The sequence below is a fragment of the Orycteropus afer genome, unplaced genomic scaffold, assembly GCF_000298275.1.
Source record: "Orycteropus afer afer isolate SDZICR_OR568_19922 unplaced genomic scaffold, OryAfe1.0 scaffold00001, whole genome shotgun sequence".
Taxonomy (NCBI): Eukaryota; Metazoa; Chordata; class Mammalia; order Tubulidentata; family Orycteropodidae; genus Orycteropus; species Orycteropus afer.
In genome coordinates, this window is record NW_006921588.1 from 21,546,606 (window position 1) to 21,573,459 (window position 26,854).

General features: G+C 35.7%; 1 protein-coding gene across 1 annotated transcript in view; it reads right to left on the reverse strand.

The window, feature by feature from the left end:
* AGPS (alkylglycerone phosphate synthase) overlaps positions 1-26,854 on the reverse strand; it is a 219,465-nt gene that overhangs the window by 151,393 nt on the left and 41,218 nt on the right. The window contains exons 2-8 of the mRNA XM_007938213.2: positions 26,341-26,430; positions 11,199-11,289; positions 9,209-9,329; positions 9,040-9,114; positions 5,794-5,865; positions 4,181-4,260; positions 1,491-1,571 (exon numbers count right to left, since the gene is read on the reverse strand). Coding sequence (XP_007936404.1) covers positions 1,491-1,571; positions 4,181-4,260; positions 5,794-5,865; positions 9,040-9,114; positions 9,209-9,329; positions 11,199-11,289; positions 26,341-26,430 — 610 coding nt within the window. The remainder of the gene's footprint in view (positions 1-1,490; positions 1,572-4,180; positions 4,261-5,793; positions 5,866-9,039; positions 9,115-9,208; positions 9,330-11,198; positions 11,290-26,340; positions 26,431-26,854) is intronic.

Below are 26,854 nucleotides of genomic sequence, written 5' to 3' on the forward strand. Positions count from 1 at the left end.
AGAGAACAATCATGGGAGAAGGAAGGGCTGCTTATGCACAGGGAGACAGCTCAGCGAGCAGGAGAGTATGGAGGGATGGTCACTGGGAAGAGGTAACTATGGGGAGGAAGTAGGAGGGGAGCTGTTGCATTCTAAACTGTGGTCAATGACATGAGGCAAAGTATATGTGAACTACTGCATGGAAAGTGAATTCGCTCTGCAAATCTTCACCCAAATCACAATAAATAAAATAAAATTTTAAAACAAAAAGAACATAAGAAAAGAATAAGTGGAAGTTAAGGTTAAAAGGACAGAATCAAATCAGACTGTAACAAGTCTTGAAGACAGACTAAAAACAGTTGGTCTTTATTAAATGGGTAATGGGGAGAAATTGAAGGTTTCTAAGCAGGAAAGACCAAGAACAACAAAAAAAGCTCCAACTATGGTTAAAGATTAGCCAGATAATAAATACAGGGAAGATTAGATAAGAGCCTATTTTGTGGTTACTCAGACATGTCAAATGAAAATGCTTTTAAACATCTAGCCAGTATGCATGGTTTATAGAAATCTAACCCTCTTTTTTGGAGTACAACAAAAGTGATTGAGAAAACAGAATTGAATAGCGTTCTTAAGCTTAAACAGCTAATGATGGTGATGTTAAAACATCACCATCTTTTTCTGCTATATTTAAGTCTTAAATATAAGAGGACATTTTATTCCATATTATTAAAATGATGATTTACTAAATTTTTAATCAAATCACCAAGAAAAAGTAAATGAGTAATAAAAACAAGATCACTTTTATATCATATCTCTCTCTACATCCTGTTGAAGAGTTGAAAAGAGATATAACCCAAGTTAAGCAAAGCGGTCAGTACATCACCAACAAACTGGACTTTGTAATTCTTGTTTATAAAAGCTGAGTTATAGTGATCTTGACCATGTTTGAGGAGATTTAAAAGGAATTACTACAATTTAACAATTACCTGTTTAGAATCTGTGAAGGAAGCCTAAACCTTTCCAAAAAATCATTAGGATCCAAAAAAAGTGCTCAAAGGATGCTGAGAGTTTCACTAACTTATGATGAGCAGTTCTCAAAAAATTATGTATTGGAAAGTGCAATGAATCCACCCGGATTCCTCTCTTCACCTCCTCCTCTTTTTTGCTAACTCCCACTCAGACAAGTCTCATTTTAAATGCCATGTCCTGTGATACCTTCTTTGGCCAATGCTTTCGTAACTCTATTTGATAAGTCATAACACCACATTTGGTCCTCATATAACAATTCCCACTCTGAATCAGAACTGTCTATTTACCTAACTTTCTTTCCTAGTGTAAGCCATCTGAGGGTAGGGGCAGTGTCTTATTCACTACTGTGTCATCCAGCTTGATGCCTTAGCCAGAACAGAAACCGAACAACTTTGTCAAGTGAATGAATGTTTTATGAAAGGTACTTCATTCAATGTGGGCACATAGCAGTTTCGAAAACCTCAACAAAAAAAGTAACATACCTGTCTTTCCAACTCTTGTCCAGTAATGCCAGCCTCTACATGAGCCGTCAGATTATTCTCATCAACCCAGAGGATTCGATTCTGTTACAAAGGAAAAATGAAGTCTGATCTCCATGAACTACTAGCATGCATTTTTCTCAGGAAATATATGGCTTTATAACTCAAAGCATCAAGTGACAAAAATAGTAATTAAGCAAGTTTCCCCCAGCCACATTGGAAACCTCCACTTATCCCTAACTATACAATATGACATGATAAGAAAGGCAGTATATGTTAAAAATACAGGCTTTGTCTTCAATCAGATACTAATTTTAATTAAATGCTATCTCTAACTTTAGGCAAATTACTGAACTGTTTAGTGTTTCCTCATTTGTAAAATGTGGATAATAAAAATACCTATGCAGAGGCTTGCTGTTAGGATTAAATGAGATACTACACTTAAAAAGCTTAGCGTACAAAGGTCCTTAAATTCTACAAATACTATCTGCACTACTGTTAACATAGTTAGCAATCTTATCTAATTTAGAAACATCAGAAAGTAGCCATAAGATTAGAAAAGACCTGCAAAAACATTTGATTATCATAGTAAATGATAGCCTTACTTTATTTTCAATACAAAATGGAACCAGAGACCCCAAGTGAAAAACAAAATGTATCCAAGGATAAAGGTCCGAGGGCAAGAATGTATAGGACAGACAGACAAGGGAAATGGTAACCAGAGAGAGGAAGTGGGAAGAGTGCTGTTACACTGTATGGACTGCAATCAATGTTACACAACAAAATAGATATGAAATGTTGAATGGAAAACCAACTTGCTCTGTAAACCTTCACCCTAATCACAATGAAAACTTAAAAAAAAAAAAAAAAAAATCCCTGCCTCATGCTCAAAACAAGAAACTGAGTATCATCTGGTCCAACTTACCAAATGTTTGACTATCAACTAAAAAAATGTTTTTCAACATAGTTATTTTGCCTAATTTATATTATATATAAGAATCTTCATGAGTTACTTTCTACTTTCAAGAGCATACTCTTCCATACTTTCTGTCTGGCTGAGCAATCAAGTAACATACAGAATCTTCTTCTGGATTCCAAGGAAACTTTATTTGCACTTTGGTATGCTCAACTTCATGGTAATAACTAATGCAGATAAGTCTAGTTAGTAATAGAAAGGAAGAGACATAACAGATAATACAAAAATAGAGGTCTCTGATCAAACTACAAATTGGAACACATACATATACAGCACTACTTAATTCAAAAAGCTATGCCACACCTCACCACACCAGCTGTTATCAAATCAATTCTAACTCATGGCGACCTATGTGTATAATTGTGTAGAATTGTGCTCCACAGGGTTTTCAATGGCTGAATTTTCAGAAGTAGATTGCCAGACCTTTCCTCTAAGATGCCTCTAAATGGACTTGAACATTTAAACTTCTGGTTAGTACCCAAGCATGCTAACCTTTTGCAACACCCAGGGACTCCCACAGGGCTGTATTAACCACTACATGAGATGATGTATGTGAATGTATGTTTTGATTTATATTACATAAAACCATCTGTGATTGCTAATGTTATATGTCAACTTCGTTAGGCTATGATTCTCAGTGGTATGGCAGACACTATGTAATCACCTTCCATTTTGTGATATGATGTGAGCAGCCAATCAGTTGAAAGAGGAGTTTCTTTGAAGGCAGGGCTTCCCTTCAGCATATGAATGTATGTTCTGGCAATGCTCTCTCCTGCATACTTTTCATTGCCTGATCTCTGGTTCTCTGGACAAGAGTCAGCAGAAGCCTTCAGCCTGCCACCCGACCATGGATTAGGGGCTTGCCAGCCCCACCAAATACATAAGCCATTCCCAGGAAGTAAATATCTCTGTAAACCTACTCCACACTTATCAACATACCTGGGTTCCAAAAACCAGGTCATTGTGTGAAGTCAGCATTATGTGAAAGTCAGGGGCCACACTCCATCTTTGGCACTGGTGTTCCCCCTTAGTTGCTCACTGTCCATCAGGCGCCCCAGAGCATTTGAGAATGCACACAGTGCAATGGGGCCCCTTCTCCAACAGAGTAGAGCCCAGGAAGGTTGGGGATGGTGATGGCATCCAACACTTGCCTACCACCTGCTGTGTCCTGCTACCTATCCTAGACAGGGACCCCACTCATCCTGTATCCACCCTGGTCCCACAGCATTGCTTGGCTCCCTTACAACTCCTCCCATTCCCACCTCCCCCCACTGACTTCCCTAGCAGCTTCTTGCCCTCACCCGGCAACCTCGTGTTGTCCCACCATCACCCCATGCCCTCCATGGATCAAGTCATCATAAACGAATGGGAGAAGGTGCCCTGGCCGATTGGCCACTATCCATCAAGTGGTATAGTCTCACCAGGGCCTTCAGTATATCATTCAGTTTGCCCCAGGCCTGTTCACAGCCCTGCATGGGACCAAGACAACCAGAGGCACTGCCTAAGAATTTTTTCAAAGTTGTCATAAATATGAAATACTGAATAACAAGAGTCAGTAAGTGAAAAGTGGGTACATATAATTATAAAAAACACTTCACTGGTTTTGTTCCTCTAAAGAAACAAGACTAAGACACTATCATTATAATCATAGTCTATACACAAGACAACAGTAATTTCAAGGTAGAAGTACAGGAAAATCAGGTGAATTATTACATACCATTTGTGAAGTATCTAAAGAAATAATTGTTCTTGTCTCATCTGCAGGACACATCAGGCCACACGAAACACTTGTTCCTCCTGCCAAAATATAAAACAACCACTTAACACTTAAATATTTTATTTTTAGCTATATTTCTAAGGTAAACCACTAATACAGAGTACAGATATGCCTGCTAAGAAAGTGATACCTATTTCTACCTTGCAAAATATGAATTGCAAATGCTAACACACTAAAAGCAAACTCACCTTTATTTTATGCTGCGTGCCAAAATGAAGAAATACTATGGAGCTGAGAGCAGTGCGACATGACTCCATTCCCTGGGTATGGCACACTCAAGTGAAGCCCCTAGCAATTTGTGGAACTCCAAAAACATGATTAGAAAAGTTCTAAGCTAATGATTACTGCAAGAGGTAACTTAAAAGAAAAAATACCTATCCTTTAAAATACTAGAGACACCACTACCTCCTTTCTATTACCATTATGAGATTCCCTTATCATTTAAAATAGTATTTTATATTCCCATACCAAAAAGAGTTTAATAAATTAGAATATAAACAGGTTAGGATTGTCCAGATTATGCAGTATACAAAAATAAGTTTATATGTTCTCAGGTGAAAAAGATATTTTAATATAGAATAAATAATAAATACAAATATTTAAACAATGTACTGCTTGCTGATTCTCCCTGACACTGGTTGTCCAAAGAAAAATGCTTTTTTGGCACCAATAAAGAAAAACATAGAGCTCTCAGTTCTTCACCAGATATATGTAATTATGTATCAGAATAATTTCTTAAATGGTACTTCCATGCATTATGGACAGAAAACATGTGGAAGTCACAACTGTACATAGTAAGAATTATAGAGGATGCTGATCTACAGGGCTCAGCTTAATTTTACGAGGTGAAATCATGAGTTGTCAGTTAAGAACATGATGCCTACAATCAGGAACCACTATTTACTTGTCACTGTCATTTGAAATCAGAAAAAGATTCATAATAAAAAGTGCCATTGTGTGCCCCTCCCCCTGTCTCCCCATGAATTCAACAAGTAAAGCATTAACTGAAGAGGGAATCCAGAGTCTCTGGATTTGCTGGGGCCCCATTTCCATTCCATCAACGGCATTCAGTCAGTATTAGTAATTTCCTTTGGCTCATATAAGTTGGTAAAACATTGTGGTGGGTAAAAGATCCAAAGACATCATATTTGTCTTAAAATTCAAAAACAGCATTAGTTTTCTGTATTAACAGGCATTACTGCATTGGTCATTACTGAACTGGCTAATCTTTCACCTGTATAGCATTCCTTCTCAATATACTAGTTATATTTAGCCTTTGGAAAATAAAATTCTCTCCAAAACTACAAGTTCAAAAGTAATTACTAAATCAGAACTTGCTTTGTTGTTAAATTATAGCTTCAACTCTAATCCATATGGGAAAGCAGTCAGGATCTGATAGTTCCTCACATCTCCAACAGTTTAGCTGGCTTCATTTAAGAACAGTAATGAGCACCACAGATTTTAGAATAACCACATCCTAATTACAAAAATATTGTTTTAGTGAGATGACACAAGTTTACATCATATTAAAATTCAGAAGGTGCAATACCTACCACCAATTGGTATGATACAAAGGTTATGTTTGCATGCTAGATTCACAATCTTAACTACATCATCATGACATGCTGTTGAAAAAAAGGAAAATAAATTAATCAAAGGAATATGAATAATCCTGCAAGATAAGCACCTATAAAGTTCTTTAGTGTCTAAACTTTTTCCTCATTTATTTACTCATTAACACATTAAGTATATTAGAACAGGATATTATTTATTTTAAAAACTTTTATTTTGAAATAGCTTTAGATATAAATCAATAACCAAAATAAATATTTACATTATAAATACCCCAGAATCCCTAAACATCTAGTATCTTGTGGGGAGATCTTACAGAACTATAGTTCAATTATCAAAACCAGGCAATCAGTACTGACACAATACTATTATTGTGTACATACTTGAATTAACTAGTCTACATACTTGAATCAAATTTTGCCAATTGTCCCACTAATGTCTTCTTTTGTGGACGAGAGTCAAATCTAAGATCATACACTGCATTTAGTTATCATTCTTCCATACTCTTCTTTAATCTAAGGCAGTTCTTCAATCTATCTTTGATTCTCATGCCCTTGACACTTTTGAAAAGTACTGGCCAGTCATTTCATAGAACATCCCTCATTTCAGGTTTGCATACGATTTCTTCATGACTAAATTCAGGTCATACATTTTTGGTGAGAATTGTCTTTCTCAGTGCATTATATCCGGAGGCAAATGATGTGGACAATTTCTGATGATGTTAACTTTCATCACTTGGTTAGGGGTTGTCTGCTAGGTTTCTGAATTATGTTAAAATATTACACATAATGTATTGTACAGGAGCTCTGGTAGCATAGTGCCTAAGGCACTTGACTGCTAACCAGAAGGCTGGTGGTTCAAACCCACCAGCTACTCCTCGGAAGGAAGGTTGGGCAATCCTACTTCCGTAGTGATACTGCCTTGGAAACCCAAGGAGGGGTCTCTATGAGTCGGGGCTGACTTGATGGCAAATAACAATGTATTGTACATGAATTCTTTCCTATTGTAAATAACTAAAGAATACTCTTTATCAAAGAAAGAGTTTATACAAGTGACAAATATCTAATGGTAGAAGATTTTAAATGCTAAGAGGTTCTAAAACTCAATTTGACTGGTAATTGGACATTATTAGAGGTTTTGAAGGAAGGGACCAATATGGCAAAAGGGGTATCTTAAAAAGATTTTATCACCAACAGGAAACTTACATCAAAGTTAAATAAAAACCTCAGTGAATGGATAAGCTGTTGGAAAACAAATTATTTTCAAGAACTTAACACTGAAAGATTCAACAGAATAAAAGTATAAACTTGATGTAGTCAGCAATACACCATTCATATAGACGTCTGAGGTGTGGAACAAGACAGCAAAAAGAGTATTTTAGAAAAATTAACCTCAGTGGTATATGAGAGGGACAAGAAACTTGAGGCATGGTAACCTTTAACACTAGTGCAAAAATCTAGGCATGTATTGATAAGGGAAAATTAGGATTGGAGGGAAAAAAAACCAAAGGGCAATGTTGTGAAGGAACTAACCAAAGGATTTTATAAAGCAAAGAATCTTCTGTGCAATGACTAACTCCATCTGTTTCCCAAATCTGGATTTTTACAAACACTTGAATTTCTTAAAACAAGACATATATTCCCATCATAGTATGCTCTTAGCATTTTAATATTCAAACACATGAAGAAAATACACAGATGGCACACTTAAAAGTTCTATTCAAAATATATCAAAGAATGTTCTATTAGATTTTCTGTGAGGACTTAAAGTTGATAAATTTTGCTTTTATTTTTTCCAGTGAAAGATGGAATGAACTTTATCCTTAATCTTGGTAGAAGTAGCCTAAAGCTAATAAAAAGAAACAGGCAAAACAAAAGTATTTCTTCTATTTGAGGATATCTTTTTCTTTTATTTTTCCAGGAACATTTAAATATCTATACAAATTAAAATAGAAAGAAAACTTATTTCATCACTATTCCAAATACAAGGGGCTCTGGTGACATAGTGCCTAAGGCATATGACTGCTAATCAGATGGCTGCCGTTTCAAACCCCCCAGCCACTCCTCGGAAGGAAGACTGGGGAATCTACTTCCATAGGCATTCCACCTCAGAAACCCAAGGAGAGGTTGCTATGGATCGAAATGGATTCGATTCTAAAGCAGTGAGTTTGGTTTTTGGTTTATCCTGAATGCACAGAAGAATATACATCACAACTATCAAGAAAGTAATTTTATCTCTGTTACATATTCTCTTGGGTTTTCCTCCTGCTTATTTCATGTCCCACCTAGTCTAATATTAAAGTATGATTCTTTTCCTCAGATAGTCCCTGCAAAGTAGAAGAATCATATCTAAGAACTGAATGTATATGAATGAACCAATTTATTAAAAAATAAAATACTCTATGTATTCCTCCTATAGAGTCTAAAGAGAAAAAAGAGCCAGAAGATGATCAAGGAACTTTTGGACAAGACAATTGTGTACAGCAAAGAACCATATACTTGTTGTCTTTTAAACTGTCTGCTAAAAGAGATGAGTACAAAAACCATATATATATATTATATATATACATATATATAATATATATATATATATATATGAATGTGTATCTATATGTATGTGTATATATATGTGTGTATGTGTATATTCATATACATGTACATGTGTATGTGTATGTTTATGTTTGTATGTCTGGAGCTTAATCATCACCAAGAGTAAAATAACAATAGAAAGCTCATCCATTATCTATCCCAAGGCAAATCCCTGCATGAAATTAATTTCTCCAAATTTAATTATTCATTTCAGAGACAATGTGTGTGTGTGTATTTCAAAGACAATGTGTGTGTATATATATTATAAACAACTCACTTAGTCATTTGAACAGTATAATCTGTATCCTACAAGTCAATAAATTATTATTTTTAAAAATTTATTAGTTTGAAGTCATCAATTTAATAGTTTTTATACAACTGAATGTATCACTAATAGAAACTAATTTTGCGAAGCTTTCAAACTAACCAAAATACATCTTTCTAATGACATCCCAATAATATTATTTACATTCAAAGTAAAAACTGAATCATGAAAAATAAAATCAATCATTAACACCAACAATTCAGGATAATCAGATCTCTAAAAATATAGGTATCTTTATCTTTTACAATTTAAGTTTCCAATTTAAGATTTAATGATACTAAATTAATGATAGGAAAAAAAAAAAAAAAACTTACTTGGCCATAAAACTATATCAGGAATTCGCTGAAATATTCCTTCCCTGAGCATAAATATCTCATGAAGACAATGACCTGTTTCACAGTTTAAAAAAGAAAAATGCAGAAACATCTTAAATTATAGGAAATTTTCCAATTTAGAATTAATAGTACTCATAAAATAGCTTACCATGAGCTCTAAATACTCGATCATCTGCTTCTTGTGAATATGAAATATTAGTTTCTTTAAGGTCACGAAGAAAATCTTCATTTACAATAGAAGGAGGTGTATCACTAGGGTTTAAGGATGTCTAGAAAATAAAATTGGTTTCTTTAAGTTACTTCTAAAAATAAATTTTGACTATCTCTGAGTGAGAATGACTATAAAAAGTAGTATTATTCTGTTTTGAACATCCAAGTAAGGCAGAAGCACAGGAAAATACCAAATAATACATATGGAAATCAACTTTGTGAAGACACATTAACTATAACCAGCCTGATTCATCACCTGCTATAACATAAGATACTGAAGTCCTGATTTCTCTTCTGGTTCTATGGCCTGCCTTTTCATTGCATCATGACTGTCATGAAGAACAGGGGAAACAGTGAAGCTTCAAATTTTCAATTCTAAATTAAGGAGAGTGGAGGAAAGCCACTTGACTTTTGCATTATCCACATTTTACCTTTAGATAAAACTTAGCATTTCTTATATGTTGATTTCCATTTTAAAATACATCGAAAAGAAGTCTCACAACAACAAACCTACTTTATAGGGCTGCTTTAAAACTTACAACATAATTAAACTCAATTTCAACTAGTAAGCTGAAAAATAAATCCTCAACTTTAAAGTTAAATGTACACGACATGGGCAAGTCACCTAACTTCTATGAGCCTTAGCTTCTTCATCTGTTAAATGATTGTCACTACCAAATTTACAGGGCTACTGTAAGGAAGGTTGGTTAAGTTAAATATAGTAACTTTTGTGAAAAGTACCTAATATCATGCCTACCATATAGAAAGAGTTCTATAAATGGCTGGCCAAATCAAATCTGCTATGGAAAAAAAAAAGCTATGGCATAATATTCAGAAAAAAAATATAAGAATATTTAACGAAAAATATGATACTTGTTTATTTTCTTAGTCTCATATTAAGTCTCTTAAAAAGGGGAGAAAGAGATAAAGAACTAAAAAGATGAGAAAAGAGACCTTTTTCAAAAAAATTAAAAGAATTTGGTTTAGTAGCCTAATGTAACTGCAATAAAATAACTATGAATTTATAAATAAATCTAACAAGTACTCACTGAATATCTACAGTTTCTCACATTAGATACTATCGAGAAGACAGTGTAAAACATTGTCTTACACATAGGGAACTTATATTCAGTTAAGAGGGTCATGCAGAATACATGCTATGGCAAAATGATAATATAAAGAAATGCTATATATTTTATTTGATATAGAGAGTTTAATGTTTTCTAATCTTACAAAAAAGTGAAACTGTATGAACAAACTAAAAGTTTCTATCACTCATATCATAATTTTTACTTTTTTGTAATTCTGCATATATTCTAACTCTCCTAATTGAAAAAAAAAAAAAAAAAAACAGGGTCCCCATGAGGTAGAGGTGGAGGCCAACCCAACTGCAACGAATACCACTACCCGTTATACCACATGCCCACTATGCATGGATATCACAGCTGGCTCAGGCACTCACACATGGCAAAGTGCCCTAGTATTAAATGTGGTATTATTCCATACTAACTCTAGATTATTATTAGTCTATTAAACAGTCTAAAAATAACAGCAACTTACATTTTTTTTTTAGCAAAGAACCCACACAATTGACTAATTTGAACTTCACTATTACCCTGTGAGAGGAAGAACAGGCAGTTATTACTCCCACTTCTCAAATTTGGATAACGAGGCTCAGAAAGATAAATAATTTGCCAGATAAATCTCTCATAAATTCTAAGACTGGCATCTAGATCTGAGACTCAAAATAAACTGCTCCTAGAGAACCTTACAAAGTCAATATAACTGGTAGCCTTCTTTAAAAAAAAAACATGGTAAATGCATTGAAGTAACTAACAAACTAAAAGATAAATCTAATTGCCTAAACATACTTGGGGATTTTTTAAAAAGATAGTTAAGCATGTTACTAATCATTCTTATTTGCTTACTTTAGAGGTAGTTTTATGCTCCACACTTACTCCAAGGATATTTTGGATCCAATCTTTAAAAGTTGGTAAGATCATGCCACTAAGAGGGTATCTGAGATATAAAGAAGGTAAAATGTTAGAGAAAGGTATCTTCATTTAAATTTAAAGTTTAGATTTTGCTTCCATTAATGGTTAAGAGAGACTATTACTCTTTATAAATAATATTTAAAAATTACTGTAGCCATATTAAGCAAGTTTTTTTCACTATAATGTTTTGGCTCTAATCTGGTTCTTCCATTGCCACTACTCCAATTGAGATCATTTTTCTATAATTCTTTATGAATGATATTTAGAAAATCATGGTTGCCATATTCAACAGTTTGTTTTCACTATAATGTTCTTGAATCTTCTCTATTTCCACCTCCCCCAAAATTGATGATGGGATAGCCAAGTAAGAATACTACATTATAGCTGGTTTACTTTTGATTTTGTAAATATCTTATTTATAAAATATTAAAGTATAACATACATACAAATACAAGGGCAAATAGTAAGTACACAGGATTTTTTACAAAGTAAACCTCCCTTGTAAACAGCATTCTGATCAAGAAACAGAGCATCACCAGTACCCCCAAAAGCTCCCTTTATGTCCCTTTCTAGGCCTTACTACCTTCATACGCAGCAAAAGAACTACCATCTGACTTTTAATATTACAGGTTAGTTTGGACTGTTTTGTACTTTAAATGAAACAGTAAATGTATTTGTGTGCCTCCTTTTGCTCAATATTAGGTTTGTGAAATTCATTTATGCTGTTACATGTACTTGCAGCTCATTTTTTTCCATGGCTGAATACCATCTATGACTGTATTACAATTTCTTTCTCCACTGCATCACTGACAAACAACTAAAGTGTTTACAGTTTCTTAAATTTGTTTTTGGAGAACATATCATATACATACATTTCTGTTTGGTCTATAACTAGAATAGAATTTCTAGGCCACAAGCTATGCATCTGTTTAGCTTTAGTTGAAGTTGCTAAACAGTTTTCCAAATGTTTACCACAAGCAATGTATGAGAATTGTACATGTTTCACATCCTCCCCATACTTGGTGTTGTAGTTCCTTTTAATTTTAGACATTCTAATAATGTTTCATTATGGTTTTAAATTCAATTTCACTATTACCTATGGGATTGAGCATCAATACACAAGTCTTATATTTTAGAAGCTCTAGTGGCATAGTGATTAAAGTATTTGGCTGCCAACCAATCGTTCAACAGTTCAAACCTACCAGCTGCTCTGTGGAAGAAAGATGAGGCAGTCGGCTTCCATAAGGATTTACCGCCATGGATGAATTCCACTATTACCTATAAGATTGAGTATCAATTCCTATGTCTTTGATGAAGAGAAGTTCCATATTTTAATGTTGTCTAATTGGTTTTTTTTTTTTAGAGTTAATGCTTTCTGTACTATGCTTTTTGCCTACCTCGAATTCAGATAGACATTCTATATATTCTTGCAGCAGTTTTATAGCTTTAGCCTATACATTTAGTCTGTAATCCCTCTGGAATTAATCTGTGTATAAAGCATTAGGTAAGGTCAAAATTAATTTTTTTCCAAGATGATAGCTTACATTTTCCCATAGCTGTTTTGTTTTATGTATATGTATACTGAAGTGGAAGAAAGATCTTTCCAAGATAAGAAAAAATTAAACCAATATTGAAAACAGACTAATATTAATGTTTTAGCAAGCTATTTATATGCTCAAAAAGCTATTTTAAATGTTCAAAGTGGAATACTTTTGTTCAAGATTATTTCCCATGCATTGCATCAGAGCTTGAGTAAAAGCTTTGCAAAAGCTTTTAGCATCCATCTAACCTAAAAAAAATTACTTTGATTTTAGAAAAATGTCAAAAAAAAAAAAAAAACCCAAAGCAGTAGATGATATGTATACTCTGACACAAAGTTAAGTATGTTTATACCACTCAGAATTCAATGTTAAAGGATAGATCCAATCTTTAACAGATTGCACTCATTTTTGTCATACAATTTTAAGTTTTATAACACAAGCATGGGCTCTGAGCAGATGTTAACTTCCATTAACTTCACATTACATAACAAAAATGCCATCCATCTGATAGAGCCTGATGGAACCACTGAGACTACAACCCCTGGCAGCCTTTCAGGTAAGGAACTGAACCTACTCCTGTGGCTTCCAGCCAAACAAAAGACAGGCATATGAGCTGAATATTTACATTAGGTAGATACCTTGGAGAGATCAATCATAAGAGAATAGAAGGGCTGCTTATGCACAGAGAGACAGCTGAAGGGGGAAGTGATGGAGGGAAGGACACAGGGAACAGGTAACTATCAGGAGGAAGTGGGAGGAGAGCTGTTGCATTGTGGTAAATTGTAGTCAATGTCATGAGACAAAGTGTGTGTGAGCTGCTGTACGGAAAGTGAATTTGCTCTGTAAACTTTCACCTATATCACAACTTAAAAAAAAAAAAAGCCATCCAATATTCTCAAACCAATCTTTACATCTTCCAGTAAAAGAAAAATGGTAAATGGAAGGAAAAAAAGAAGAAAAAGAAATATGTTTTAATCAAAGCAGTTCATTTTTAAAGTTTAAAAAACACAAGCCTTAATCAAACTGAAATGGTGTGCTTGATTTTGTGTTAAATAACTTTTTCATAAGCCAAAGGAAATTGGAATGAAAGAAAGTATAGGGCACATAGCTACAACAACCAATGACAGACATTCAGCACATGACACTCCTCATTTTAGCTGAGACTAAAGCATAAATTCTGGGTACTAACATTTGCTACTATGTGTTAGAAACGCCTTTTAAAAAAGACCAATTTGGAACTATTAGGTTTTAATGCTAGGCCTTTAAATTTTAACTATACAATTACTTTGAATCTCTTTAAAATACAGTAGACTCTTGATATTCATGACAGAATCATCCTGAGACCTTTGTGAATTCCTTAATTCACAAATAACATTATTTCCCTCCATAAAATAAAAAAGTGAACACCTTTAAGATACTTAAAACTATATAGATACAAGGTTAGTGTTACACTCATATAAAATTTAAAAATAAATTCTACCAGTAAAATAAACTCATTATGACACCACCTCTGGATCTATAATATCAGACTCTGAAGAAATATCTTGCTTGGCAGAACCTTGGATTTAAGACTTTGCTCCAGTATCTACAATTCCAGCATTTAAACTTACAGTTTAAAAAAAGATCCTTTTCACAATGTAAGTTTTTAAATTGTACTTTCTCTTGCCTCTAATTACTTGAGATTTGCAAAATAGTAAAGGAAGTGAGAATTAATAATCACAAAGCCCATAAAATGATATCATGTAGAAACCTTGCAGTCAAAGAAGTAAGTAGATAAAAAGAAACAATATGAAAAAAAGTTAAAGGAATTAAACTGATTAAACTTAAGAAACAGGTATGGGATGACTTGCTTACCCAACCCACCCACTACCACTGAGTTGACTGAAACTCATAGCGCCCCAATAGGACAGAGTAGAACTTACCTACAACAGAAGCAGACTGCCTCATCTTTCTCCCAGTTTGAACTGGTGGGTTTGAACTGCTGACCTTATGGTTAGCAGCTGAATGCTTTAACCATTATGCCACCAGAACTCCTTGACTTCATTACTACTGTGAAATAATTCAGATTTACATCCAGGTATATAAACAAACATTTATTTAATACCTACAAGACTGCACTAAAAAAAGGCATTATATCATGACCCCTTTTCCTAAGGAATTTACAACCTAGCTTGATCAAAGATGTAAAGACATTTAACCTGTGAGGTGAACATGTGGCCAGGAAACATGTAACTTTTATCAGAAATGTGAGAAGGGGAAAGCAAAAAGCCTATACCAACAGCTGAAACAGTATGACTACTGAATGGATCTTTATCATGAATGAAGATCAGCTGAAGAACTTTAAGAAGTGTTTTTGTTGTAAAACATCATAAAGTGAGATCAATTTACCACTTTTCCTTCAGGACTAAAGTAGACAATTTAAGATTATAAATTATAAGATTATAATAGAACCAGAACAAGTTTTTAAGACCAATAAAATCAGTCTATCTGGAAAGACAAAAACCTGTGAACATAAACATCCAAGACAGCAGTACACATTGGGACTCACAGAGATTAAAGACAAAGTGACTGATTCTACTACGTGGCAGTGTACAGAGAGGCAGCAAATAACTGCTAACCAATTTAATAGCTTTTTTGTAGTCAGACAAAACTTTAAAGAAAAAATATGCTACTGAAAATACAAAGTGTAACAAACAAATTTTGTCTATATAACTTACACTGTGTAAGCACCAAATAATGTATGACACCTTTAAAGTCACAGAATGACAGTTTTCAAAATTTTTAGTTTATAGAAATCAACAGCATTAGCTCTCAAGTATTCCCTTACATTGCTTAAACCCAGGCAGACACACTTCATCAATACCTAGAAGGAATAAGAGTAGCAAGATTATAAACCTAAGGATTTATAAACTGACAAATTACAAACTTGCTCAGAAGACAGCATGTGTTCAGGAAAAAAAAAGAAAAAAAAGATCTACTTTTTCCCTCACACATATATACCAGATTAGACTAATTGTTTCTAACTTAATGGCTGGGTTGAAAATGTCAAAAGTCTTCTCCCAAAAGTATATACAATCAACTACATTTGCTTATGAAAATCTCTCAGCTTTTCAATATTCTTTGGATCAGAAATAGGGATCAGTCCATAAATTTTCACCGAGTCACTCTTAGTTGCTGGCACCTAAGGATTTCCGTCTTTCTTTCTAGCTGTTATATTTCTTTATTGCAGTATTTTATCCATCATTATCTATGTGTTTATAGAGCACAAAGAGTCTGTATTTGCTCAGTCCACACTGCCAGAATTCAAAGCTTGTACAAAGAATTTCAAAAACTGTCCTCAGAATCTAATATTATTAATATATGAGCTGGGTGAATTAATACTGTTCAGCCAAATCCGTATTTTCTTGTACTCATCCTTTGCAGCCACAAATTCCATTTTTCTCTTTTAGGAATAATATCCCAATATTCCTATGCTTCTAACTTTGAAGGGAATTTTTGCCATAGGAAAACGTTATTCAGCATGACTATCTCTACTGCTGCTGTACAGAATATAGAAGGTTTCTGCAGAATAAGATCAGGGATGGGTTTGACTATCTGAAGAAGGAGCTCACAAGCACAATATAAAAGGAACATAAAAAGAATGAAACTAAAAGCACATTTCAATCTCAATTCCACACTAGCAGGTGATCCAAGATAAACTATTTAACTTCTCTACTCCTCAACTTTCTAATTTTAAGAAATACCTCTACTCACTTAATAGTTATTATAAAATAATTCAGTAGACACTCAAGTAATAGTTACTATTAACTTTAAAAATGTTTATAATAATGGTGGCACAACATAAAAAATGTCATCAAATGTCCTTGAATTGTAAATGTGGAGGTTGTTATGCTAGTAAATGTCTTGTTGTATATGTTTTCACAATAAAAGTAAAAACAAAAAGTTTATAATTTTTTTCTGATTAAAAATCAGAGAAATCTACTAATTCACCCATTATCTCCAAGAAACTAGTTCAGATATAGAGAAAGCTACGATCCAATTCAGACCAATTTATTATCCTGTCTGTGACTAGGTAAATGATGTTTCTGGAACCACCAACCAGGAATTGAATATTATTTAGTTACCACATTGCTACATATTTAATCCCAGAACATCTAAATCTCCTTTCTGTTTGGGGACTTGCCCTCTGCGTGAGTCTTGGTGGGAGGCAAAGGCTATCTTCCACTAAAGGAAATGTCCAGGTTTACACTTTCTTGGTCTCCCTTTAGGCTCTGCCAGACAGATCTACCCCTACTTTCCCCCTCCCCCAGTGGACTACGACTCAGGGGTCAATGATGCAAAGAAATGAGACTTTTAAGGAATTTATAACAGTGGTGTCAATCTTCCAATTTCTAAGGCTAACAGGTAAATTCTCTGGTTTTATTACAGCCTACGTAAAAACCTCTTTCAAGACTATTGAATCTTCTGTACTCTGATTTTATGCTCTCCAAATTGCAAATTTTGTTTTCTATATACGTTAATGTCAAGAATGGTATTAACAAGTATTCCATACAATGAGAAAGAAATAATCTAATCATCAATGAATACAGTGTAGTTCTAATATTAATATCAGTCTCTTACTGTGATACGTAAGTTGGACTTTTTCAGCTTAACCTAAATGAACTGCCAGAACATTCAAAAATTTGAACCAGATTCTGAATCCACAGGACCCACTAAAGTTAATTATTTGTGATATTTTTGTGATTAATCATTCACACATACATATTCTAATACAAACCACTACAGAGTCTACAGTACTCTACAGAAGACTGTAGATGTCGTATTTTTAACTGTACTGTGCTAAAGTAAGGAGCCCTGGTAGTTCAATGGCTAAAGTCCTCGGCTGGTAACCAAAGGTCAGCAGTTCAAACCCACCAGCAGCTCTGTGGAAGAAAGATGTAGAAATCTGCTTCTGTAAAGATTTCTAGCCTTGTGAACCCTATGGGGCAGTTCTACTCTGTCCTACAGGGTCACTATGAGTCAGAATTGACTGAACAGTAGTGGGAGTGGATGGGTATTGATGTACAAGTAACTATCTGCAATGGTACCTTCAAGGTACAAAGAAAGAGAGAGAAATTAAGACAATGTCTGAGAGGAGAGTAAGTCAGTTTTTTAAGTTGAGAAAGTTCATTGTTCCCCTCTACAAGACTTTGAAAAGCCTCCCCACAGACAAGTTTCTATTGTATTGGGAATTACTCTATCATTTAAAACGTAAAAGACTCAACATTTGAACACTGATAAATTTTAATTTTTTTCTTAATAATAGTGATTTTGTTGAACATTTACATAGCAATTTAGGTTCCTAATCAACACTTTCTACAAGTTGCTCAGTGACGATGGTTATGTTCTTCACAATGCATGAACATTCTCATTATTTTCTTTCTGGATGTTTCATCTGCATTAATCTAGTTTCCCTGATCCTTTAAATTCTCATCTTTGTTTTAAACTATTGACCACTTGATTTCACTAGGTGACTTTCTAAAGGAGCAAAGTACTTATGAGTGATATTCATTTGTTTTTAGCTTATTTGTTATTTAGCTACAAGGTGATCTCAGGAGTTAGTCTGGGTTCAAGGCTTAAAGACTATCTCAGCACGACACTTTTGGGGCGTCCTCCAGTCTCAACCAGCTCAGAAGTTGTTAGGTGCCGTCGAGTCAGCTCCGACTCATAGCGACCCCATGCACAACAGAATAAAACACTGCCCAGTCCTGCAGCGGCCTCACTATCCTTGCATTACCTTAGACCATCATGGAAGCCACTGTGTCAATCCATCTCATTGAGGGGCTTCCCCTTTTTCACTGACCCTCCACTTTACCCAGCATGATATTCTTTTCCAGGGAATGGTTCCTTTTTACAACATAACCAAAGTAGATGTGACAAAGTCTGGCCATTCTCACTTCTAAGGAGCATTCTGGCTACCCTCCTTCCAGGACACATTTATTAGTTCTTTTAGCAGTGCATGGTACTTTCAGCATTCTTCACCAGCACCACAACTCAAAAGCATCAACTCTTCTTCAGTCTTCCTTATTTACTGTCCAGCTTTCACGTGCATATGAGGGGACTTTTCACCATGATTTGGATTGGGTGCACCTTAGTCTTCAAAGAGACATCTTTGCTCCTCAGCACTTTACAGAGGTCTTTTGTAGCAGATTTGCCCAGTGCAATAGGACGTCTGATTTTTTGACTGCTGATTCCACTGGTGTTGACTGTGGAACCAAGTAATAGAAACATTTGAGAGCTTCAATCTTTTCTCCATTTATTATTGTTGTTCCTGTTAGGTGCCGCTGAGTCATCTCCAACTCATAGCGACCCCATGCACAGTAGAACGAAACACTGCACAGTCCTGCACCAGCTCCACAATCCTTGCTATACTTGAACCCATCACTGCTGCTGTTGCTGTGTCAATCCACCTTGTTGAGGGTCTTCCCCTCCTTCATTGACCCTCCATCTTACCAAGCATGACATCCTTCTCCAGTGAATGGTCCCTTCTGATAACATGATCAAAGTATGTAAGACAAAGTCTGGCCATTCTTGCTTCCAAGGAGCATTCCGGCTGCACTTCCTCCAGGACAGATTTGTTAGTTCTTTTAGCTGTCCACAGTCATTTCATTCTTCGCCAACACCACACTCAAAAGCATCAACTCTTCTTCGGTCTTCCTTATTCACTGTCCAGCTCTCACATGCATATGAGGCAACTGAAAATACCATGGCTTGTGTCAGGCGCACCTTAGTCTTCAAGGACACATCTTTGCTCTGCAGCACTTGAAAGAGGTCCTTTGCAGCAGATTTTCCCAGTGCTATGTGGCACATAACAACAACATACATTGTCTGATGTTCTGACTGCTGTTTCCACTGGCAACAATTGTAGAACCAAGAAGTGTCAAGTCCTTCACAACTTCAATCTTTTCTCATTTTATTGTGATGCTGCTTATTGGTCCAGTTGTGAGGATTTTTGTTTTCATTATATTGAGATATAATTCATACTGCAGACTGTATTCTTCAAGTCATCCTCATTTTCAGCAAGCAAAGTTGTGTCGTCATCGTATCGCAGGATGTCAATGATTCTTCCTCCAATCTTGATGCAATGTTCTTCTTCATACAGTCCAGCATCTTAGATTATTTGAATAATCTGAGATTCAATAAGAGATTGAATAAGTATGGTGAAAGGATACAACCCTGACGCACTCCCTTCCTGATTTTAAACCATGCAGTGTCCCCTTGTTCTGTTCAAACAACAAGCTCCTGGTCTATATACAGGTTCTTCGTGAGTACAATTAACTGTTCTGGAATTCCCATTCTTCTCAACGTTATCCACAATTTGTTATGATCCACACAATCAAATGCTTTTGCGTAGTCAATAAAACATAAACAAACATCTTTCTGGTATTCTTTGCTTTGAGCCAAGATCCATCTGATATCAACAATGATATATCCCTTATTCCACATCTTCTTCTGAATCCAGCTTGCACCTCTGGAAGTTCTCTGTCCATATACTGCTGCAACTGTTTTTGAATTATCTTCAGTAAGAATTTACTTGCATGCAATATTGTTCAATAATTTCTACATTATATGGGATCACCTTTCTTTGGAATGGGTACAAATATGGATCTCTTCCAGTCAGTTGGCCAGGTAACTGTCTTCCAAATCTCTTGGCACAGCCAAGTGAGCGCCTCCAGCGGGGCATCCATTTGTTGAAACATCTCAATAGGTATTCTGTCAATTCCTGGAGCCTTGTTCTTTGCCAATTCCTTCAGTGCAGCTTCGACTTCTTCCTTCAATACCATTGGTTCTTCAACATATGCCACCTACTGAAATGGATGAAGATCTATCAGTTCCTTTTGGTACAATGACTCTGTGTATTCCTTCCATCTTCTTTTGATGCTTCCTGCATCATTCAATATTTTGCCTATAGAATCTTTCAATATTGCAACTCGAGGCTTAAATTTTTTTCCTCAGTTCTTTCAGCTTGAGAAATGCTAAGCATGTTCTTCCCTTTTGGTTTTCTAACTCCAGGTCTTTGCGTATTTCATTATAACTGGCTTTGTCATCCCAAGCTTCTCTTTGAAATCTTCTGTTCAGCTCTTTTATCTTGTCATTTCTTCCATTTGCTTTAGCTACTCTCCGCTCAAGGGCAAGTTTCAGAGTCTCTTCTGACATCCATTTTGGTCTTTTCTTTCTTTCTCGTATTTTTAATGACTTCTTGCTTTCTTCATGGATGATGTTCTTGATGTCATCCCACAATTCTGGTTTTCAGTCATTGGTGTTCAATGCATCAAATCTATTCTTTAGATAGTCTCTAAATTCAGGAGGGATATATTCAAGATCATATTTTGGCTCTTGTGGACTTAACTGTCTTTAACTTCAAGTTGAACTTGCATATGAGCAGTTGATGGTCTGTTCCATAATTAGCTCCTGGCCTGGTTTCGGCTGAAGATTTTGAGCTTTTCCATCGACTCTTGCCACAGATGTAGTCAATTTGATTCCTGTGTACTCCATCTGGCAAAGTCCACACGTGTAGCTGCTGTTTGTGTTGTTGAAAAAAGGTTATTTGCAATGAATAAGTTGTTGGTCTTGTAAAATTCTATCATGCGATTTCCAGTGTTATTTCTGTCACCAAGGCCAAATTTTCCAACTACTGGTGATTTTTCTTTGTTTCCAACTTTTGCATTTCAAAAAGCTGCACCATGGATGACTGCATGTTCAGTCAATTACACACTGCAAAAGTTGATAAAAATCTTCAATTTCTTCATCTTTGGCTTTGGTGGTTGGTGCGTAAATTTGAGTAATAGTCATATTAACTGGTCTTATCACTGACAGCACTGTACTTCAGGACAGATCTTGAAACATCCTGTGCAATTATAAATGACACACCATTCCTCTTCAAATTGTCATTCCCAGCATAGTAGATCATATGGTCGTCTGATTCAAAATGGCCAAAACTGGTCCATTTCTGCTCACTAAGGCCTAGGATATCAATCTTTATGCATTCCATTTCATTTTTCACAACTTCCAATTTTCCTAAATTCATACTTTGTACATTCCATGTTCCAATTATTAATGGATGTTTGCAGCTGTTTCTCCTCAATTTGAGTTGTGCCGCATCAGTAAATAGGGGTCCCAAAAGATTTACTTTATCCATATCAGTAAGGTTGGCTCTACTCTGATGAGGCAACTCTTTGCCAGTTGTATTTTCAGTGCCTTCAGACCTAAGGGGCTCATCTTCCTGCACTGTATCAGACAATGTTTCAGAGCTATTCATAAAGTTGCCCAGTAATGTATCAGACAGTGTTTCTCTCCTATTCATAAGGTTTTCCCTAGCTAATTCTTTAAGAAGTGGATGGCCTCTTCCTTCTTCCTAGTCTGTCTCAGTCTATAAGCTGCGTTGAAACCTGTGCACCATGTGCAACACTGCTGGGTTTTGAAACACCAGTGGCACAGCCTCAAGCCTCCCCATCAACACACAAGCCACTACAGTATGACAAACTGACAGACAAGTTTGTCTCCCTTAGCTGTTAGAAACCTTTCCGGCCTCGCCTCCCTTTCCTGCCTCTGGGGGTGGTCCTGTCTGCCACCCCTTCCCTGGATCCTGCTTCCCCCACTTTCCTGTCTCTGGAGGTGGGTCCTAGGTACCATCCCTTACCTGGATCCTGCAGCTTTTTGTCATCTCTGGTGCCCCCTTCCTCTCCTGCCTCTGGGGGTGGGTCCTGTCTGCCCTCCCTTTATTGAGATGCTGCTTAGTTCCAGTTGTGAGGATTTTCATTTTATGTTGAAGTATAGTCCATACTGCAGACTGTAGTCTTTAATCCTCATCAGTAAGTGCTTCAAGTCATCTTCAATTTGCACAAGCAAGGTTGTGTCATCTGCATGTCGCAGGTTGTTAATGAGTCTTCCTCCAATCCCGATGCCACGTTCTTCTTCATACAGTCCAGATTCTTGGATTATTTGCTCAGCATACAGATTGAATAATTACAGTGAAAGGATACAACCCTGACACCTTCCTTTCCTGATTTTAAACCATGTAGTATCCCCTTCTTCCGCTCAAACAATAGCCTCCTGGTCTATGTACAGGTTCCTCATGAGCACAATTAAGTGTCCTGGAATTCCCATTCTTCTCAAGGCTATCTATAACTTGTTATAATCCACACAAACAAATGCTTTTGCACACTCAAACACAAGTAAACATCTTTCTAGTATTCTCTGCTTTCACTCAAGATCCATCTGACATTAGCAATAATATCCTTCATTCCACATCCTCTTCTGAACCCAGCTTGCATTTCTAGAAGTTCCCTGTCAATAGATTGCTGCAAACATTTTTTAATTACCTTCAGCAAAATTTTACTTGCATGTGATATTAATGACATTGTTCAAAAATTTCCACATTCTGTGGGATCACCTTTCTTTAGAATGGGGACAAATATGGATCTCTTCCAGTCAGTAGACCAGGTAGCTTCTTCCAAATTTCTTGGCATAGACAAGTAAGTACTTCCAGTGAAGCACCCCTTTGTTGAAACATCTCAATGGGTATCCCCCCCCCCCCATCGATTCCTGAAGCCTTGTTTTTTGCCAATTCCTTCAGTGTAGCTTCAACTTCTTCCTTCAATACCATTGGTTCTTGATCATATGCCACCTTCTGAAATGGATGAACATCAGCCAGTTCTTTTTGGTACAGTGACTCTGTGTATTCCTTCCATCTTCTTTGGATGTTTCCTGCATCATTCAATATTTTTCCCATAGAATCTTTCAATATTGCATCTCGAGGCTTAAGTTTTTTACTCAGTCCTTTCTGCCTGAGAAATGCTGAGCGTGTTCTTCTCTTTCAGTTTTCTGACTCCATATCTTTGCACATTTCATTGACTTTGTCTTCTCAAACTGCTCTTTGAAATCTGTTTAGCTCTTTTATCTTGTCTTTTCTTCCATCTGCTTTAGCTACTCTCCATTCAAGAGCAAGTTTCAGAGTCTCTTCTGACATCCATTTTGGTCTTTTCTTCCTTTTCTGTCTTTTTAATGACCTTTTGCTTTCTTCATGGATAGGTTCTTGACACCATTCCACAATTCATCTGGTCTTCGGTCACTGGCATTCAATATGTCAAATCTATTATTTAGATGGTCTCTAAATTAAGGAGAGATATAATCAAGGTCATATTTTGGCTCTTATGGACTTGTTTTAATCATCTTCAGCTTCAACTTGAACTTGCATATGAGCAGTTGGTCCATTCCACAGTCAGCTCCCATTTTGTTTTGGATATTGAGCTTCTCTATCGCCTCTTTGCACAGATGTAGTCAATCTGATTCCTATGCATTCTATCTGGCAAAGTCCATGTGTACAGCCATCATTTACGTTGTTGAAAAAAGGTATTTTCAATGAATAAGTCATTGGTCTTGCAAAATTCTATCATGCAATCTACAGCATCATTTTTATCACTGCAGTGTAGTAAATTACTTTGTGTGGCTTTTCTACCCATAAGTCTTTGTAAACTCCAAAGTGGGATTTGCTATGAGCAACTGAGGAGCTCCTGATTGCTGAAGGTGTCCACCTGGAGTATTTCTGTTGGGAGCGGCACAAAACAATGTTCTGGGAGGTGCCCACTCTCTCTCAGGTGCTTAGAGTTCTGATGTTATAATTGGCTAGTTTGACCACCCCGTCGGGCTCAAAAGGAGGCCTCCTAGAGGCAGAACCCTCTCTCTGACTGCTGGTTGAGGAAGACATGCTGCTGAAAGAGACACGGGCTCCTGAGACACGCTGCGGGGAAAGAGACGCAAGAGACACGGATTGCTGAGTGAGACACCAAGGGACCAGCACTGCTGGGAAAGAGACTGTAAGAGACTGCTGGCTGAGGGACAGTGGGCTGGGAGAGAGACTGAGCATTTTTCCTGAAGCTGAATTGTAGCCTGTGGTGCTTCCCTAATAAACCCCGTAATCTGTGAGCTCTGTGTGGCCCCTGCAGCGAATTACTGAACCCAGGAGAGAAGTGGTGGGTGCTTTGGGAGGAACAGTTGGTGAAAGGGCTGGAGGGAGGCATCATGTCTGGCCTTGTAGGAATAGGCCTTAGGTTACTGCTGGTAATCCTGTCTTCCTCTTGCGGGATTAGAGGAGGTCAGAATATGTGACCCTCCTTGCTGTTTTTGCAATCACCAAGGCCAACCAGTTCAGTAGTTCTTGTTTTTTATTTTGTTTTTTAAGGAATTTCATTGTTCTGTTCCACATTTTTCTTCCATTCTATCAGCGTGCACAGACTGTGGTCCTGATCGAAAATTTAATTTTAACCAGAAATGCTTTCTATCTGAATTACATACTTTTTCAACTAAGCCACCATCAACATATTGGTCAAACTTAAGGACAGGAATAAAAAAACAGTTAATATTGTTATTTTTCCTATTAAAAGACAAGTATCAAATGTACATCTTCATAACTTCATTAAATTTAGTTTCTAATTACTATTTCTGAGGTTTTGTTTCAGGTTCAAAGTACTTATAAGCCAGAAAAATGGAATGCTTTTGTTTCAAAGAAAATTAAATAAAAAGAACTTTAACTCCTCAAAAAAAAAAAGTTTCTTCCTGACATTTTAATACATTGAAATACCATTTAAGTTTTTAAAAAAATAACAATAATAACCTAAGCATATTAATGCCCAATAGTTACTAAGCCAAAGTGTATTACTGGAACAGATGTATAACACACCTAACCCAATTTTTCTCCTAGTCTCACTTTTTATTTTTTAGAGTTAGCATTCAAGTATTACATATTCACACTCACAGCCCTTTCAAAAGTTGTATTAAAATTCAATACATAAAACAAAAATTTTTGGCAAGAGTAGTGAGTGCTGTGTTGCTTATAACTAAGCACTCATTTTACAATTTTGTTTGTATTTGGAACAAACAGTAACATACAAATATCCTTTCAAATTCTTATTTCTATACTACCAAAACCATTTCAGAAATATCACGAAAGCTAGTCAGCACTTTTTTACCTAATATACTCCAGAAAATTAATAATAAAGGTACTATTTATATTCACACAGACCTGAAATTGTTCTACTTTCATGATAACCCACACCCAAAGGGAAACTCCCAGATTTAAAAATGGAGTTCCTTTCAACAAGTCATTATAAGATTGGGTGGTGACGTAGATGGAGACCTTGTTTGGATCCTTATTCAAACAAAGTACCTATAAAAAGTCCTTTCTAAGACAACTGAGAAAATATGAATTAGGTATTACAAAATTAGGATAATTAATATAACAAAATGACTGCTTTTTGGGTGAGCATAATAATAGTCTTATTGTGGCTTTATTAAAAAATAATATTTTAAAAGGATACATATGGAAATATTTAGAGGTGACATGACAATGTCAGGATTTGAAATACTATAAGAATAAAAAGCAATTATGGCAAAATGTTGTTAAGCCAAAGAGTCATTATATTACTCTATCTATACATATGCTTAAAATTTTTCACTGAAAGAAGAAACAAAAGAAAGAATAAACAAACCAGGGTTACCTTTTCCCACTCAATTCAACTTGGCCCTTCTTATTGAAGAAGAACTTGGAATCATTATATCCCCATCCATTCCATTTCATAACTTCTTGCCTAATGAGAACAAAAAAGCATATAAATGAGACCTATGCTAAACATCTCCAAACTGAAAAGTATATTGTTGATGATTAACTTTCACAATCATTTAAAAGGAGATCTTATGCCCACTAATATTGTACTAGTTTAAATAAAATGAAGTACATATAAAAATGTCTTTATATTAATCTTTCTAAATAGAGAATCACTTCAAGGAGCAGCACCAGCTTCACAGAGGGCTACAACCACTAAACATAATGCATTCAAAAGAAGAAGGAAAAAAGAACGTAAGTTTACAGTATAAATATGTTTCATTTGTACATGCTATTGAGTTTACACTGTAGGACAGTGCAGTGCACTGAATCACTTAATATAGCCCTTCTCTGGTAGCATAGTGCCTAAGGCACTTGACTACTAACCAGAAGGCTGGCGGTTCAAACCC